Here is a 19,935-nt window from a genome sequence, read left to right as displayed (position 1 = left end):
CTTCAACACTGGGACTCCATCCCTTCTTCCATTCATCTTTCTGTCCGTTTGCTTTCAGGCCCAGATTCTCACCTGCTGCTGGCTTTGGTTCAGCAGCTGCTGACTGGAACGCTGAAGCTCAGAGCGTCCGGCGCTTTGATCTTCTGCACATTCAAGTGTGGAACAGATGCAGAGAAAAGCTCCAAAGTTCTCAGAGGAGCATTGATTCAGCAGATCTTTAGTTTCTGGAGACAACTTCAATGGAAGAATGAAAACCACATGGATTCAAACTGAAACTCTGTCAGAGTCAATAAAGTTTTTTCAAAGATGAAGTTCTTGAAGGACAAAGCTCTCCTTCACTGTCAACACACACAGATGATCAGAACAGTTCCACATGTGTGTGTGCATGTTCTGGGAAGTTCTCCGGTTCCTGGGTTCCTCTGATCACGGGTCCAGCAGCGTGTTTCAGGAACACGGATGATCCAGAACATGGGATCAGACTGAAGTCAGCAGCTTTCAGCTCCTTTTGGGCTTCAAGCCCAGAGAGAAGACAGAAATGTGAGGAAGGCAGAGAACATGAAGGGTTCCTGACAGGAAAGAGAAGTTGGAGCCAGAAAGACTAGAACCGGATCAGGACCAACTCTGGACAGTCCTTTTAGTGGTGGAGCACAGACAGAAGCAGCATCATGTTTGTCACAGAGACGTGAGCTTTGAGGAGCCACTCTGCAGCTTGACCCTCTCAGATGTCAGCAGCTGTTTGTGTCCTCAGATCCAGTCAGACACCAACATGTTCCTCAGAGAACAGCATGTCAGCACACACTGCACACGCTTGGATCCATGCAGACGTGTTGGAAGCCAGAGCTTCAGGCCGGCCTTCAGTGGATCTGTCCGTTCATGCTGAATGGGAGCAGAAGAACGTCTGTTTCAGCTCTGCTGCTTCAGCTCCACTCAAACTGCTGGGAACTCCAAACTCTCTCAGAGGAGAAAAACAGCAGAAAGCTTTCTGCAGCTGCTCTCACAGTGGATCTTCCTCTGTCTTCTTCAGCAGCAGATGATGAAGAGTCACTTTCTTCAGGTTCCTCTCAGTCCTGACCTTCATTCCTGATGGACCAAAGCAGACTGACAGCAGCTCTTTAGCTCCACAAAGAAAACTCTGCAGTTTCCCAAAAACCTTCTGAGGCAGAAAAACCAGGAGACTTCCTGTCTGTCTGTCTGTCTGTCAGTGTTGGAGTCTTCCTCCATCTTCAAATGATGAAGGTTTCTGCTTTGGAACATTCCAGAAAGCCTTTTGAAAGCCTCCTGATGATGCTGGAGGACAGGGAGGAGCGCAGGAGGATGCAGGAGCTCCCAGAGGAGGAGAGGCAGGAGGAGCAGAGGGAGCGGCTGCTGGAGCAGAAGCAGCTGCAGACGCACTTTTGGCTCTGGGCTTCAAACTTTGATCAGGAGGAAGAGGAGGAGCTAAAGAGGAGCAGGAATGCTGGGAGTGGGACTGGAATTCAGACTGAATCCAACATTTAGGGACAAAAAATGGCGTCTTCCAGAAATAAATCAGAATCAGAGTCTTTATTGTCATTGTAGATGGTGATACAATGAAACTGCAGCAGCCTTGAAGTGATGAAGTTAAATAAAATAAAATAGAATAACTGTATTTACATCTCTAACAAAAAATGAACAATATGTACAGAAACTGTTAAATATTAAATATGTATGGACAAAATAGAATGGAATGAGTCGAGTTGCTGTGAGTGCAGCATAGTAGATATTGTGTTATTGCACAGAAGTCAAGATATTGCACACATGTGTAGTCAGAGATTTAGCATTTGTAAAAAGTCAGAGTGGGTGTGGTTGGTGGAAGTGTGTGTATTCCGTATGGTGATTTCCTGTGGAAAAAAGCTGTTCCTTAGTCTGTTTGTCCTGGTTCTGATGGACCTGTACCTCCTTCCAGAGGGCAGCAGTTCAAACAGAGAGAAAGCAGGATGGGTGGAGTCAGTGATGATGTCAGTCACTCTGCTGAGGCAGCATGACTGGTAGATGTCCTTCAGTGAGGGGAGGGGGCAGCCGATGGTCCTCTGCTCTGTCTTTACCACTCTCTGGAGGCTCTGCTGTTCTGCTTCAGTGCAGTGGGAGAACCACACTGTGATGCAGGAGGACAGGATGCTCTCAATGGTTGAGCGGTAGAAGGTTACCAGCAGCTCCTGGTTCACATTGTTCTTCCTGAGTCTTCTCAGGAAGTGAAGGCGCTGCTGAGCCTTCCTGATGGTGTTGTTAGACCCTGTGAGGTCAGCAGAGATGGTGGTGCCCAGGAGGGTGAAGCTGTGGACCCTCTCCACACAGTTTCCGTTGATGTGGAGTGGGGGTGGATCTACTCTGTTCTTCCTGAAGTCCAGGATGATCTCCTTGGTCTTGGTGGTGTTCAGGATGAGGTTGTTAGCCTGACACCACCTGGACAGTTTCAGGACTTTGTCTCTGTGGGCCGTCTCGTCGTCCCCAGAGATCAGCCCCACCACAGTAGTGTCAACTGTTAACTTCACTATGGTGTTGCTGGTGTGGGCTGGTCTGCAGTCTGCTGTGTACAGCATGTCCGTCACTGAGGAGTGACGTCACTGAACACCGTCACTGCCTGGACCTCTTTCTGGGTCCTAGTGCCCTAAAGGTTACAGCTCCTGGTTCCACAAGAAAAAAGTCCATTCTAGAGGCCACTCTGACGTCATCATCATCAAAGACAGCGTTACCTAGCAACCATACCAAGACCATAGCAGCTATAGAGGGAAACACAACAAACCATCAACGGCGGTTAAAGCAGTCAGACGTTTGTTCTGCAGCTCAGCAAAAATCTCTGCTTTAGGTTTTGGGGAGAAAAACAAAGGAAAACACACGGAGAAGGATTCTGCAAAGGAAATCCCAAGTTCTATTGGTAAGTCAGCGTCCTGGAAACATGCTTTGTTGGTTCTGAAGTGGCATGAATGCAGACTTAGATTGGTTTGTTTCCTTGGATTTTTCAGATGGATTCAAGCTGTAAATGTTGTCAGCATAAAGCAAGTTTGGACTAAACTAAAGCAGAAAGTGGCTTTGAAGATGGTCAGGAGAAATGAGGGCTTTTTTCAGGAATTCTTGGAAGAGGAGGACTTCTCCAAACAACCAGAATCTAGGAGGAGGTTTTTTCAGCATTGAGATCAGGATTTAGCATGAGCTTCAATCCCATTTTTGTTCAATCCAAATGTTTACCGTCATATTCAGGAGTTCAACTCTGAAAGCCACCATGACATCATAGACATTGAAGACCCTGTTACCTAGCAACCAAACACAACAAACTGTAGACTATTCAAACTGGACATTTTGGGGCAACAATTCTTTTCTAACTCAAGTTTTTATGAAAAATCCAAATGATGGAAACAGATTGTGTAAAGGAAATGAGGATCTATTGGTGAGTCACAGTCCTGGAAACATGAGTTGTGCTCTGATGAAGACGCCTGATCCAAATGTGGATTTTTGAAATGTTCTTCATGAGATTCAAACTGAACCTGCTGCAAATGCAGGCTCTGGTTCTAACTGCTGGATCAGAAGTGGAATGTGAGCTGTAGTGGTGTGTCTGCAGCTGGATGTGGAACACATGAGGGAGGGGTCAAAGGTCAATCTTTCTTCCAAACAAATGTTGTCAGTCTATTCTCCAACAATGCTCCAACATCTTCAAAGGTTTTTGGTCCCAAATCCAGAGTGGAGCTGGTAGGACGTGATCATTTCAGCCTCAGATTTGGGATCTGTCATCTCTCTGCCACCGTGACACCGAGTGATGAGTTCATGCTCCAAAGCGGCCCGATCGCTGGCTTTAGGGACTATTCCAAAAGCTTTCAATGATGGCGGGGAATGAACATTAGGAATAGATGACGGCTTGAAATGTCTGCTGTTGGTTTCTGATCCAGACAGAAATTCAATCAAATGTCTGTGAATCCATGATTTCCTCAGAATCTTTGACTCTAGATTCAGATCCATCTGCTTCAAAGGATGAAACTGCAGCTAAAAGTCTTTCAAAAGTCCAAATCCTCAAAGATGAAACAGAAAGTTCCTAGAAAGTCAAATGAAAAACAATCAGATTGTCTTAGATAAACCCGTTTGGAAGTTAAAGCATAGAAACAAAGAAAGTTCCAAAAGCTAAAAGCCTGAAATAAAGAAAAGTCCAAAGAAAAACAGAAATCCCACATTTGGATCAGTAAAGACATGAATTCTCCAGAAACATCCAGAAACAGCTCTGAGCAGCAGCCATGAAGGGACTGAGAACAGACGGACATCAAAGCAGAATCCAAGCAGCACCTTCATCCTGATGAAGCTCCGCCCTCTGACCTTCAGCAGTCATCTCCAGGCTCCGCCCCCAGTCTGTGACGGCTGGATGATGCTGTCCTCCACCTGCAGCTGGACCTGGATGTTCTCTCAGACCATGTGGCCTCATGGATCAGAAGGTTGAGGGTTCAAGTCCCTTCATGGTTGAAGTCAGACAGAAAGTGAAGAAGAGGGAACATTCAGAGCAGTTTCTGTGCTGTTTGCTTCCTCATGAGTCACGTCTAGATCAGGTCTGGATCCCAGTCAGAAAGTGATCAGGAAATCTGCAGATCAAACCTTCATTTACTGAAATGGAAAACATCAACTGACTTTCTACAGATTCTACTTCCATTCATCAAACTCCAACAGGAAGAAGATTTACAATCAATCAAATCTGTTGATTTCCTGACAAACGTTGTTTTCTCTTCCTGTTTGAATGTTTGATTGTTTTCAAACATGAAGAGAGTTTTTTTTCCTGTTTTTAGCTTAAATTTCTGTTGAAATGTAAAGGTTCATTCAGAATTCCCCAGTGGCCTCATGTTGGAGGAGGGGCTTCATGAGATGCTGCTGGGGGCGGAGCTTGAACACACACCGCTTCCTGGAACCCAAACTCAGGCTAAGTGGAGGAAAAGTTGGGATTTCTGGTGTTTGTAAAGATCTGGAATGGTTTCCTCCCACAAAAAGGCCTTTTTCTAGTTTCCTGCAGATGAATTCTTTTCCTGCTGGGAGTTCTCATCTGGGTTTGCAGATTCTTAGTTGGAGGAAAACTTGGAGCAAATTCTTCCCAGAAAAAGGATTTTCTCTGGAGTGAATTGACATGAACAGAGTGAGTTTGGACTGAAAGCAGCAACAGGGAGGAGATGTTAGAGCTTCATCAGAAAACAGCTTTCTGGAGGAGTTGGAAGACGTCAACAGTCACAGTGATGGTGAGGAGGAGGAGCTAAGACTTCCAAAGTCAGAGCTAAAGATGGAGGAGCAGCAGGAGGAGGTTCTTCACTGAAGGAGAGCACAAGTCCAGCTTGTCAGTGCTTTGCTGATTGGCTAGTTGGATGTGTTCTTTGATGAGCTTTTCAATCTGACGTCTGCTTGGAGGACTGTTTTCATCCTTTTGGATGATTCCACTATTTGAACCAGACCTGGAACTAGAAGAGACTCAATGAGAACAGAAAGACAAGAAAGGATCCAAACCAAACTCTTCTTCTGTCTGACTTCAACCATGAAGGGACTTGAACCCTCAACCTTCTGATCCATGAGGCCACATGGTCTGAGAGAACATCCAGGTCCAGCTGCAGGTGGAGGACAGCATCATCCAGCTGAAAAAAGACTCCGTCTGGTTGCAGGAACTCTGGGAAAGAAGGAGCAGGAGGAACTCCTGCAGGAATCTCTGCAGGAAACATCAGCTTGGAAAGAAGAGCTGACTCAGCTGAAACATCAGCTAACATGTCAGCAGTCTGTGGCTGAGACCAAGTCAACACTCCTGCAGCGCTCAGCTGCAGCAAAAAGACACCCAGCAAACGTGGAGAGAGAGAGAGAGAGAGAGAGAGAGAGAGACAGACAGACAGAGAGAGACAGAGAGAGACAGAGAGAGAGAGAGAGAGAGAGAGAGAGAGAGAGAGAGAGAGAGAGAGAGGGAGCTGGAAGCTGCTGTCAGTGCAGAGAAAAGCAGGACAGCTGAAGCTCCCAGACTCTCAGCCCAACAGCTGAAGGACTCCAAGCTGATCTGCTCCCAATCCAAGAACATGTCCAGAAGGACAAAGACTCCTCCCTCCCTCCCTCCCACCTCCTGACTGACTGACACCACAGAGGGAGGCAACAGTCCCATGGAGACCAGCTCTGATGGAGAACCACAAGAACCTGGAAGGAGAACGGCAGCAGTGAACGGCAGCAAGAACAGTCCTCCCTTTTGGGGGAGATCTCCTCACTCACAGAGACCCTCAAGAAGAAAGAGGAGGAGGAGAAAATGATGCTTTCAAAGACCTTGATGGACACATTCAATCAGATCAAAGAGGAGATTGAAAACCTGCAGAAACCAAAACCCAAGAAGAAATCTGGGATGCAGAGATTCCTTCAGTTTTTCCAAAGATCTGAAAGACAGAATTGATCCAAACTGGATTGATTTTGGTTCTTTGAGTTTTTCTACATTTGACACAAACCAAAGTGGGAGGAGTCATCTTTATGAAGTCCATCAGAATCAGAATCCATCAGAATTTTTGATGGGTTTATAATCTTCATACGCCGTCATTTAAATCTCAGACTCCGTCTCACTGAAGTATAGCGCTTTCTTTTTTTCTCCGGAAATCGGGGATCCATTGAGAATGTCTTTATGTACTTGCCGAGCATGTGCATTAACCCAGGGTTCCCAAGTCCAGCGTAATTACACTAACTCATATCCGGTCTTTGGAACCGACATACCCAGAGTAGCAAGTTCAGGTGGATATCAGCCAGAGTTCAGGGTTAAAGCCAGGGGAGCTTAAACATGCTTCCTGGAATACCCCCCTGGTTATTTTAGTGGAGTTTTAACCACCAAATGTGGTGTTTTTTATGAAAAGAGTTCTCGATCTTCCCTCAACGTTGGAGTCTGGTCCTGCATTTGGGTCATCCTGATATACAGTAACAAAGCCTCTTTTCTGTGCTGCAGAATCAGCTGATTCAAGGTGATTACGTAATCACGTCCCTACTGTGCAGCGCTGCATCTCAGTGTGAGGCTGCTTTCTCCACAAAAGAATCTGCTGGGATTGTGTCAACTCTTGAATAGTTACTGGAATAAAAAGAATGTAAACACTGGAGATAAAGCCCCTGTGTCAAAGCACAGGTGTTTTTATTTCAGAACTCATGTCAGTAAGTTTTAGACTTTATTTTGGTTAGAAAACTTAAAATCCAACAGAGCAATACAACATTGCTCCCAAGTGCATTTTTACTACACTCTACTATATTTATAAAGATTGCGAGTCAGCCATCTTAGACGTTGCAAATAAAAAAGGAGAGAAAATGAACAGGACTACCAGCACTGTAAAACACAATGATCATATCATATGAATAGGCTGAAAGATCATATTTCGCCTCAATAATAAATTACGCAACACAAAGTGTAAAATAAATTAAAACACAACATTGTGAATTTTTATTTCCATTGTTCTTGTTATTTACAGTGAGGAGGCCATTTGATATATTTGGTTCTTTACTACACTGTTTATCTAAGTTATTACCTTGAAGAGAGTAAATTATTACGAAGACGCACTAGAACTTTTTTTAACATTTAATTTCAGTGTTCCAAATAACGCTACATGCATCAGTCCACTCCTTGAAGCAGTCGGGGAAGAAAAAAAAAGCTACGCACACGTGTCAGGCAGTTAGCCAACTCCAGCTTCTGTACTTGCTTCAACTTAAAAAAATAATATCTAGCAAATTCTCAATATTAACAATGAAATCATACATTTGAAATATAAATTTTCCTTAAAGTAAATACAAAAACCAGTCAAAGTAATTACAGAAACGTAAGCAACCTTTCTCCTCTTGGCTTCATTATGCGCTAGCATCACTCTAAAAAGAGTATTTGAGCTGTAGTTGGAAAGATGTACTTTTTTACATTGTTCTAACTTAATTATTTAGTTTGGTGAAAACAAATCATTTTTTTGAGTTCATTCAACTTAAAAATAACAAGTAGTTGTCTGGCATAGTTATTTTACTTTCAATCAACTTAATTCAATTAAGTTGGTGTAACTTTGGTGTGAAGCTGTCAATGTGTAATGATATCGTAACGTAAGGCAGAGCAATGAATTATGGGATACCATTTTCTTTGCCTATCTGGGCAAATTGGAGTTTAAGTGTGAGTTTTTGTCCATGGGTATTGTTGTCCAGCTGTTTTACTCTGTTTGAACTAGTAATTTAAACTGTTATGTTTATTTCTTTCTGAACCATGAGTTAGAGTTTAGTAGAGGATGATGACGAACCCCCATGTGCGGTATAACAACATAAATCCCAAATATCAAAGACAGAGTTTGTGATATGTGAGCTCCAGCCTTGTAATGCGAGACATTGCTAAATCATTCACGTCTTTGATATAAAAATTACCAGGCCCAATGGTGGAAACTATAGAATAATATGTCAATTTAAATTGTATAAACAAAATTGAAAACGATTTTCTTTAAGTTAGATCAACAAATCAAATTAAGTTGGATAGCCATAAAAGAATAAGTTGAATAAACTTAATTCAATTAGGTGTTACCAATTGAAATGATTCATTTAAGTTAGATCAACTGTTTTTCTTTTTAGAGTGATGCTAGCTCGTTAGCTTGCTAACTCATCCAACTTGTGGTTAGCTTATTAAAAAAACTGAAAAACAATGTTGAACTCACCAGGATATCTCTGTTAACACAACTCTGTGAAAATCTTTAGAATACTCCTTCAGTGTTGATTCGTGCCAAGTTCCTATTTCTGTCCTCTCATCTCACCGTGTCGTCGCAGATGGAAAAAACCTTGAGAAATATGGAGTGATATTTCTGCCACCACGTTGCACACAAAACTTTCTAAGTTGCAAGCGAAAATATTAAATATTTGCTTTTTAATATTTTTTTCTGCTTTACATTTTTTTTCTTTCAAAAACTTTTTTTTACGTTTGCAAAATGCATGTTTTTGCATGCGTTGTGTCAAATCTCGCTTTTGTCTTATCTTTGATTTTGCTGACCACTTTGAGCACGACTTAGCGAGATATGACTGCCACTGCCAAAAAATGTTTTCGCATGCATTGTGTGTCATCTTACTTTTTTCCTATCTTTGATTTTGCGTTAAGTTTCAGTTTAGTATTCAGTTTTTCAGATTAGTTTGTTAACATTTTCAGGAATGAGGAGAGATCTTTTAGCGGTAATGATGTCCCCAGCAGTAGAAAAAAAACCTCTCACTCGGGACAGGGGTTGCAGAAATGGAAAGACACCTCTTTGCCAATTTTGCAATATGCTTATACAGTCCCTGACAAAAGTCTTGTCGCTTATCCATTTTGTAGAAACAAAAGCGTATAACGTCACTTTTAATGCATACATTGGTTTTAGAAATGTCTCATATGAAAGCTAAAACCCTCCCAAATTATGTTCAAATACTAAAATAAAATTGCTTCACTGAAGAAAGATTGATCATTTAATGAACACAGAAAGGTCACATTTTTGTCATTTCGTCATTAAATGAGAGGATAAAATACAGCTTATGTTCTCAGCCTGAAGCCGAAAACTTTGAGGATCTTGTCTCCGCCGCTCAGAGATCCGACGTTTGGTTGCAAGAACGCCTCACTGAACGTAACCGTAAGCCACCCATCCATGAAACGCTAGTCCGCAGCGTTTCAAACCCATGCAAATCGGTCACTCGAAGCTAACTACAGAAGAAAGGCAGAAACGTCATGCTGAAGGGCTATGTTTTTATTGTGGCCGAGCATGTCATTTGGTCTCGCAATGCAGCGTACGTTTAAACTCCCGACCCCCCCCCCCCCCCCCCCCCTCGATAGATGACAGGCCACGGGGGGAAAATTCTGATCTTGCCAAAGACTCCAAGTTTTTGTTTGTCCCTGTCAAAATCAGTCATAATAACCAAGTTCATGAACTCAAGGCCCTCATAGATTCCGGGGCTGAACACAGCCTCATTGATCATCGTCTTGTTCAGGATCTCTCTCTCCCTGTTGAGGATCTTGCCAACCCCGTTAACGCTGCTTGTTTAGGGGCAAGCAACTTACCCGCATCACCAAACGCACTAGCCCCGTTCTCATGTTAACCTCTGGTAACCACCGTGAATATCACCGGTTTTTCGTCACGCAGTGTCACCAGACACCCATCATCTTGGGGTTTTCGTGGCTCCAGACCCACAATCCTCATATCGACTGGGGTTCGCCTCGCATTGCTAACTGGAGTACCCACTGTCTGGCTAACTGTTTGCATTCCGCCATTTCTATCACTAAGGTTCCCGACTCCGAGCTAGTTAAAGAAATCGATCTTTCCAATGTTCCGGCCTGTTACCATGATCTCAGAAATGTTCTCTGTAAATCCAAGGCCAGCGCTCTACCACCTCACAGACCTTATAATTGTTCCATCGAGCTGTTAAACGGGGCCCCCCTTCCCAAAGGGAAACTGTATAACCTCTCTGGTCCCGAAAAAGGTCTCTATGGAAAATTATATACAAGAATCGTCTATACGTCAAGGCTGAGAGATGTATGTTTCACGTGTCCACCATCCCGTTCCTGGGATACATTATTGAAGCTGGCAACATTCGTCCCGACCCCGCCAAGATTGAGGCCGTCACCCAGTGGGAAGTTCCCCAAACCCCTAAAAAACTCCAACAATTGCTGGGTTTTGCCAGAAGGTTTATTCGCAATTATAGCAGCATAGCAGCTCCCCTCACGCAGCTTACCTCCATCAACAAACCTTACATCTGGAACCCAGCAGCTGATGCTGCTTTCAAGAAACTTAAAACACTCTTTGTCTCTGCTCCTATACTAATACAACCGGATGTCACCAAACAGTTCATCGTGGAAGTTGATGCCTCGGACTCCGGTGTGGGGGCCGTTCTGTCTCAACGAGAGGAGGGTTCTGGCAAACTAAAACCATGTGCGTCATTCTCCGGCCGAGCAGAATTATGACGTTGGGAACCGAGAACTCTTAGCCATCAAACTGGCTTTAGAAGAATGGCGTCACTGGAGGGGGGCGGAACAACCCTTCATAGTGTGTGGACCGACCACAAGAACCTCGCCTATCTTCGTAGCGCCAAACGCCTCAATTCCAGGCAGGCCCGTTGGTGTCTGTTTTTTGATCGCTTCCAGTTCTCGATCTCCTACTGTCCGGGCAGTCGCAACGTCAAACCTGATGCGCTGTCCCGCAAATATAACACCTCTGAATCCACCTCTGACTCTCCTATCCTTCCCACCTCATGTTTAATAGGCAACCTCACCTGGGAGATCGAGAGCAAAGTCCAACAGGCACAAGGTGAGATACCTACCGGCACCTCTTGCTCTCCTGGTACCCTGTATGTCCCTGATTCCCTCAGGTCTGACGTCCTCACCTGGAGCCACACGTCACGCATTGCCTGTCATGGAGGGGTTCGCAGGACCATCAATCTTCTAAAACGGCGGTTCTTCTGGCCCACTCTGGAGAAGGACATGAGGGAGTATATTGCGGCCTGTACCATCTGTGCTCTCTCCAAGTCCTCCAACTCGCCACCCTCTGGAAATCTGTTGACCTTGCCTACGCCAAGCTGTCCCTGGTCTCATATCTCAGTGGACTTCGTGACTGGACTACCTCCTTCCCAGGGTCACACGGTAATCCTCACTGTTGTTGACCGTTTCTCTAAAGCTGCTCAATTGATCCCCTTAGCCCAGCTCCCTTCTGCCTCTGACACCGTTGATATGTCAAGGATGTTTTTTGCCACCACGGGATACCTTGTGACATTGTGTCCGACTGCGGACCTCAGTTCACTTCCCAGGTATGGAGGACTTTCTGTTCCGCCCTCGGAGCTACGGTCAGTCTCTCTTCAGGTTACCACCCCCAATCTAACAGTCAGGCAGACGCTGCTCTGCGTCTCACGCTTGTGACGTCACGTCATCTGCGGCCACCCGCGAATGGGCGGGGCGCGAATATTAAACCGCGAATGTCTGAGATATTACTGTACAAAGAATAAGAAAAAGATTTGAAGAGACTGGAGATGTTTTTGACAAGCCCAGGTCCGGCAGACCCCGCAAGAGAACTGCTCTGGAGGACCGTTTGTTGGTTCCAAAATCCAAGGCCAGCCCCTTTTCCACTGCAGCAGAGCTCCACCAGGCCTGGTCACCTCAAGTCCCTGTGTTAACCAGAACAATTTGTAGAATTCTGTCTCCAAATGGCCTCCATGGTCGAATCAGTGCCCAGAAACCAGCACAAAACAAAAGGCAATTGAAAAAACGTGTGGCATTTGACTTCAGTGTGGAAGTGAAATGTTTTGCACTGTTTCTGTGTTTTATTTTTGTGTGGTGCAGAGGTTGAGGTGTCGACCTCTTATCAGAAAAGTTTAGAATTTAGAGTTTACACTAACTCCTTTATTACATTGCTTGTGAAGAGAAAGTCTTGTGAGTTCTCATGTGTGTTTGGAGATTAGATAATTGACGAAAACATGCATCACATTCTTTACAAGAAAAAGGCTTTTCTCCTGTGTGAGTTCTCATGTGTCTTTTGAGATTAGATATTTGATTAAAACTCTTACTACATTCTTTACAAGAAAAAGGCTTTTCTCCTGTATGAGTTCTCATGTGTGTTTTGAGACTAGATATTTGACTAAAACTTTTTTTACATTCTTTACAAGAAAAAGGCTTTTCTCCTGTGTGAGTTCTCATGTGTGTTTGGAGATTAGATAATTGACGAAAACATGCATCACATTCCTTACATGAAAAAGGCTTTTCTCTTGTGTGAGTTCTCATGTGTGTCTTAAGACTAGATCTGACACTAAAACTTGAATCACATTCTTTACAAGAAAAAGGCTTTTCTCCTGTGTGAGTTCTCATATGTGTTTTGAGACTAGATATGTAATTAAAGCTTTTATCACATTCTTTACAAGAAAATCTCTTATCTTCTGCATGGATTCTTGTGTGAATTCTGAACAGAGATTTGTTACAAAAGCTTTTGCCACATTCTTTACAGATATAACATCTTTTTCCAGACACAGTTTCCATGTAGTCAGATGGGTTAGTGATTATTCTTGAGTTTTTACCAGACTTGATAGAGGAAAGTTTATCTTCTTTTTGAGATTGTTTGTATTTCTTTGTCTTCTTGTGATTTTTTCTAACATTAGAGTCACACTGACCTGCTGACACATGAGAGCTGTCCACACTTTGGACATGACTTCTGTCTCTTCTCTTCCTCTGATCTGTGTTCTGTGGGTCTGTCTCTTCATCTGTAGTCGATGTTGATTCTGTCTCTTCATCTGTAGTTGATGTTGATTCTTCATGTTGGTTTTCTTCTTCATCCTGACTATCAGTTACATTAAAGCTCTGCTGATTGTTTAGATCTGCTTCACATCATCTTCCTCATTAGTAGGAATCTCCATCAAGGTATCAGTCTCCTGCTTCAGATCAAGCTGATCTTCATCCTGACTGATGCAGGATGGTTCCTCTTTAATCTGTGGAGGTTCTGGTTCCTCCTGTTCCTCTTTAACCTGTGGAGGTTCTGGTTCCTCCTGTTGCAATCTGAAGTTCCTCTGCTGATTGAAGAGATCTTCCTCTTCAGTCATCCAATGCTGGGGGAGGACTGCAGGAACACAAACACAACAAGGAGCCTTTTATACGTTTCCAGGACTTTTGGGGTTTTTTAAGGATCAATAAACTCTGTGATCATTGGAGAAAATGTCTGAGGAGTCTGGAGGACCAGAAGAGACTCATTGAAATAAATATATATATATGCAGAGGTGGGTAGTAACGCATTACAATTACTTAAGTAACTTTTTGGTGAATTGTATTTGTGAGAGTAAGACAAGGCAATTTCATTTGATTAGCACAATTAGTACACAGAAAGAAGTTGAGGCCATCTTAAGGACTATGAAATCCTCAACCTGCTCACTTGACCCCCTCCCAACAGCCCTGATCAAAGACAACATTTCAATTATCAGTCCAATTATCACAACTATAATTAACCAATCACTACAAGCTGGTCATGTTCCCCTTGCTCTCAAAACCGCCATCATTAGACCACACTTAAAAAAAAACGGCACTGGACCCTGATAACTTGGCAAACCACAGACCCATTTCCAATCTACCATTCCTGTCCAAGGTTCTTGAAAAAGTTGTTGCCGCTCAGCTCCACCATCACCTCTCAACGCACAGCTTGTATGAAAAATTTCAGTCTGGCTTCCGGCCAGCTCACAGTACAGAGACAGCCCTGGTCCGAGTCATGAATGACCTACTCATGGCTGCGGACCAGGGCTCCCCATCTCTACTCATCCTTCTTGACCTATCAGCTGCATTTGACACTGTTGATCACGGAGTTCTCCTTTACCGTCTTCATACTACTGTTGGACTCTCTGGGAACATACTCAACTGGTTCAAATCATATCTCACAAACAGGACAGAATGTGTAGCTCTGGGAAATGCTAAATCCCACACACACACAGTCACCTGCGGAGTTCCTCAAGGCTTTGTTCTTGGACCTTCACTCTTTACCATCTACATATCTCCACTTGGACAAATCATTCTTAAACACAACATTTCATTCCACGGTTACGCCGACGACACACAATTATATGTAAAAATGAATTCCACTCCCACCCTAACTTCTTCTGCCCTCCAGGCATGTCTCAAGGAGATAGAAGCATGGATGGTTGAAAACTCTCTCCAGTTCAACAGCAACACGACTGAAGCCATATTAATCGGTACCCCTCACCAGATCAAAACATCCTCCATCAAAAGCATTCTGGTCTCTGGTCACAACATTCCGCTTTCTTCACCTGTGATAAATCTTGGTGTCAAAATCGATTCTACCCTAACATTTGATCATCACATACGTCACCTCTCCAAAGTGTCTTTTTTCCATCTGAAAAACACTACAAAGCTCCGCCCCTCACTCACCCAGTCTGATGCAGAAAAACTAATCCATGCTTTTATCTCCTCCAGACTAGATTACTGCAATGCTCTACTTGTTGGGATTCCTGGCAGGAGCCTGGAAAAGCTCCAGCACATCCAAAACTGCGCTGCTAGGGTCCTGACAAGGAGACGCAAATTTGACCACATCACTCCTGTCCTTCAGTCACTTCACTGGTTACCCATTCGTTCCAGAATTCAATACAAACTCTGTCTCCTCACCTACCAATGTGTCCATGGAACTGCCCCTGCCTACCTCAGTGAGCTCCTTTTCCCGCAAGCCACTTCACGACTCCTCCGTTCCAATTTCACACACTGCCTTCATCAGCCAAGGACCAGGCTAACCACTACGGGAGACAGAGCCTTTCAGGTTGCTGCCCCTCGACTCTGGAACAATCTTCCACAATCCCTCAGAGCCCCACAGAGCCTTGGCACATTTAAAAAAGGCTTAAAAACTTTCCTATTTAATAATGGTTTTTAGTACTTTCATTGTTGTTTTATTTTTGTCTTACCTTGTTCTTATTGTAAGTCATTTTTATTTCTGCCTCCATTGTAGCGCTTTGAGATTTTATCTAAAATGTAAAGCGCATTCTAAATAAAATGTATTATTATTATTATTATTACAAAGTAAAACAGAAAAAAAGAAAAGCATGAATCTCAAAGGGCTTCTCTGTTTCTTTGATGAAGGTGACATACCTATGTGGTGGAGCTGAAGCTGTGGGTTCCAGCTGCTATCCAGCAGTCTGCGCTGACGACAGAGCTCCTCCTCGTTCTGGACGAAGGTTCCTTCAGCAGCAGAAAGTTGTTCTCTGACAGAACCTTCCTGAGGTTCTGAAGACATGGTTCCTGCTCCGATCTTCAGCTCCAACTCCCACAAACACCACCGTCCTCTTCACTGCAGCTCCGATCGATCATCTGCTAGTCTCACAATCACAGCAATCCACGTTGTCTTTTGTTGCCGTCTCGTCCGGCCTTCGCAAATTCAGATGGTTCAGGACGTCCAAAAATGTGCAGAAATGAAAAGACACACAAGAGTCTGCATGAATTTTCAAACCTTTTCCAAAAGGGGAGAGGTGGAGAAACACGACCTGTTAGGCTCTGTGGCTGTCCGCGCTCTCTGTCCTCAAGGCCAAAAGGCTTCTTTATTATTCAGTAAGGGAAGATGTAAACATAGTAGATAAAACTGTTCATAGGTTAGTTATAGTTTGTAAAATGAAACCAGGCCAGACCTGGCGAAAATGCACCAGACAAATGCGACTACTGAGCTTCAGTTGTGAGCGTAAGACATTGTATTTCTATAATTATTTTTATTTATTTATTTATTTATTTATTTATTTATTTATTTATTTATTTATTTATTTATTTATTTATTTATGCATTTATTTATGCATTTATTTATTTGCTTTCTGTCTAGCCTCTGCCAGCTGCAACTCAATTATCTGTTTATTGACTTCTTCCAATTCATTGTCCTTTTGACATTGAACGTTTAATCCATAATTGTTTCTCACTTTCAGGTGCATTTGTTATAGTTTGGGTCTGTTAGTGTGAGTTTGTTAGTTAGAATCATATCATCATCCCAACTTCTAGTCTAAAGACACATTAGTTGTTTAGTTAACACTGTGCAGACACCGTATCCTCTGTTTCTATTGAATGACACCAGCATGCACAGACACTCCTCTACACCATTTGCAGCTAATTCCAAACAAAGCGCTCTGACTGCATCTCCCTGGGAAACTCAAGGCTGCAGACCTGCAGCTGTGAGGAGAGGCTGAATCTCTAGTACAGGGGTGTCCAAACTGCGGCCCGCGGGTTTGTTTTTATTGGCCCGCAGCAAATTTTGAAAATATAATTGAATACAACCCGCAAATGGTGCTTGAGCTAAACTCTGTTGCACTTCTCAGTTTCAACACTAGATGGAGTCGGTCACAGAAAGGTGTTTCTCCACTGAACAAAATTAAGCAAAGAAGAATATTTACACAGAAATGGCAGCATTGAAGAAACGCAAGATAGCAAGTGAGTGTAGAAGATTTCAAACACGGAAGGAAAAACCATTTTGAACTGTGAATAAGTATTCCTTTTATGCAAAAAATAACTTGTTTTGTTTTTGGAATTTGTTTTGTTCATAGCTACACATAGCTGTCACAGAGTGTAGTTGTAGAATGAAGCTTTTTAAATTGTGTGTTTTTATGTTAAAATTGTCCTCGTTGGTCACCCATAACCCCTTTTTTTTGGTCTACTTTTCTGAGAAAACAGTCAACTCTTTATTAACTACAAAATCGTGCACTCTGCCAGTCAACCACACTAACAGCTACGTACGTAAAGATCTGCTGGCTTCAGCTGCTCAATAAACCCGTTCTGAACTGCCTGGTTGGAATGAGGTTTCATTGTCTGAGTGAATGTTTCATTTTGACGTGCGCTTGTTTTATGTGGCACAGATCAGCATCACTGCTCCCACTGAGAGCAATGTTCTTCACATTATAGGTGAGTTAGAAATACACAGTAATCATGTGTCAATATGTCACCTCTTGTGTGCGGCCCAGACCTTTGCTCATTTTTCTGTATTTGGCCCTCACCAAAAAAACTTTGGACACCCCTGCTCTAGGATGTGGGTCCAAACAGTATCACTAGCCGCGGTTACATGGGCAGAATATCTTGATCGGATCAATGGTCGGGTTAAAATTCACCCGTGCACATGGGCACAGAAAACCCTTTTCCGATTAGAACAAACGTTCCCATGGCTCACACTCTCGTTCGGAATGAATCATTTGGGCATGCGCAGTAGTGTAAAAATCACCCGGATGCGGAAATAAGGTCCCGTTGTAAACAAACCGCTTCCACAGACATTTATGCAGCAGCTCGGTAACATACGAGACGATCTTCCAAACGTGCTTTTATTAATGTTATGAATATTATGAAGTGCCTGTTCGCTCATCGTTATATTTAATCTGTGTGGTCAGTGCTTTTTTTGTGGAAGAATTAAGCTGGACGAAAGCTTAGGACAGACTAACACGGGCTAACATCATTAGCCTGATGGATGGACACAAAATCCAGGACCGTGCAAGAAACGCAGCAATCTGCAGCTTTCTAAGGACTGAGTGACATTTATTTCTGCTCTGAAAGTTCACACAGACCGCCCCAAAGCCACTCTGTGAGCTAGCGGCCCGAGCTCTGTTCGAACACGGTTCCTCCTGAGTCCTGCAGCCGCTAACCCAGAGCGGCGGGACGGCTCGCAGTCTGAATTCTCCCACACATAACAAAACAACAAAACGCACACGTAAAAAAGCACCCCCCCCGACACAAAATTATTAATCCAGCTGCTCTGCTCACTCGGGTGCCAGTGGACCGAGTGAGCGTCAGGGGGCACGAAGCGCTCCTCCTCCGAATCTCCCCCGTGAGGGGTGTAAGAGAGGGGAGAGCCAGCGGGGCGAGAGCGGAGCGGCGCTTTTCAAGGGGCGTCCGCAGAGCTGGTCGGTCCCGTATGCGCTCCAAAGCTTTCTCACAGCGAAACACCTTCTATGCGTGACGTAAACCAGAGCAGCAGTGACACACGATCGGAATGACCGTTTACATGCTCCACGATCGGATAAACGATCGGTATAACCCACCTATCTCGATCGGAAAGAAATTCTGATCCGAATGAGTCTGACCGGGGCAGAGTATTCCGAACGGGGCGTTTACATGACGCATTTTCTTTCCGATCAGGCGTTCATTCCGATTACTTTTGCCCATGTAAACACGGCTACTGATTAGAATTTATCTAAAGCACCGTCAGTGGACAGAATGAATGTAAGCATTGTCTGTCCAATCCTCAAAATCTTCTTCCCTTTTTTATTTAATTTATTTATATTAAGTCTTATTATTACGACGGAGTTTTAGGGCCACCAAAAAAAAAAAAAAAACAGTAAATTTACGAGATTTTATCTCGTAAATTTAGGAGATAAAAACTCGTAAATTTAGGAGATTACAGTGGAAGTGAGCATGCCGAGCAGCAGGTGAAAGCCGCGCATTTGCAGAGCAGACCGACTAAACTTAGTTGAGCAGGTGAGCTGAAGCTCATTTTTTAATTTACGATTCATTAAAGTTTTATTTATTGATGGTTGGTTTGCAGGATCTCTGCAGCCCGATGAAGCCATCGGGTGTACCTGCAGCTGTTCGCTTGAATTCTTTCTTCCTCCACCAAAGACAACATCTCTACGTTTGTGTGATGCTTCCGTCACACAAAAGGAGGAGCACTTTTTTGGCATTTTCAACGTTGTAAAGCTGATATGACAGACTATTGCCATTATTGTCATTCCTCTTTATTGTTTTATGGTGAAACGGGACATTTCATCTGCAGGAGGAGGCGTATGTAACACTGTTTACTTCCGTGTTGCTGTCGGGATGACAGCTTCATGACGTAATGAGACAGATGAACTTCAGGTTATGTGAATGAAAAGGAAAATAAAGGCTGCAGTGGTCATCTACACCCAAACGTGTCTCTGAGCTCCTTATTTTACAGATGAAACTCCGCTTTACTAACACTGAACCCCGGAAAGACGGCTACACGGAAAATAATCTGATTTTGAGTCGCCAAAAGGTTCAGAATCTCTTTGTTTTAGATCTATAATAATATGGAAATAAAGCTTCACAAAAGGCTCCACATACTTCATCTTCAAGCTAGGCTCCGATAAACGGACAACTTCAGTGTTTTCTCCTTAATCTACGACTTTTTTTCTCGTAAATTTATGAGATAAAAAAGTTATTATTATTTTATTTTTTTGGTGGCCCTAAAACTACGTCGTATATTATAACTATTTGTGTGTCTGGAGAAGCTGGGCGTGAACTAACAGCATTTCTATGCAGTGTGATTCCAGAAAAAGTTTACTAACAAACATCCATCTACAGAAATTACATCACCTGTTGTATAATTAAAGATTTAGGAGCCCCTAATACTGCAACTTTCCGTTCATCCAAAATAGTTTTTTTATTTTTTATTTAGTATGTATGTGTGTGCTGTACGTCCATCATCTGTTGGATAAGCAGTTCCCAGACCAACCTGCTTTGTCACACCTCCCTGTCCTAAGTTCATC

The 19,935-nt window shown here is 43.4% G+C and overlaps 1 protein-coding gene across 1 annotated transcript; it reads right to left on the bottom strand.

Moving 5' to 3' along the window:
- Positions 1–1,690: 1,690 nt before the first annotated feature.
- Positions 1,691–9,804, bottom strand: LOC144987939 (uncharacterized). Its single transcript, XM_078937781.1, has 2 exons — positions 4,288–9,804; positions 1,691–4,042 (listed from the first exon to the last, which is right to left on the bottom strand). Exon 2 carries the CDS (start codon positions 2,556–2,558, stop codon positions 1,785–1,787), a length of 774 nt encoding a protein of 257 aa, XP_078793907.1. The 5' UTR covers positions 2,559–4,042; positions 4,288–9,804; the 3' UTR covers positions 1,691–1,784.
- Positions 9,805–19,935: the final 10,131 nt, after the last annotated feature.

Source organism: Oryzias latipes, chromosome 2, assembly GCF_053564925.1.
Source record: "Oryzias latipes strain Hd-rR chromosome 2, Olatipes_Hd-rR_3.1".
Classification (NCBI taxonomy): domain Eukaryota; kingdom Metazoa; phylum Chordata; class Actinopteri; order Beloniformes; family Adrianichthyidae; genus Oryzias; species Oryzias latipes.
The sequence above is the reverse complement of the archived record's forward strand: the minus strand, read 5'-3'. Positions and strand labels throughout refer to the sequence as shown.

Coding starts and splice junctions, on each gene's coding strand:
- LOC144987939 (XM_078937781.1), bottom strand. CDS start 2,558: ATGCTGTACACAGCAGACTGCAGACCAGCCCACACCAGCAACACCATA.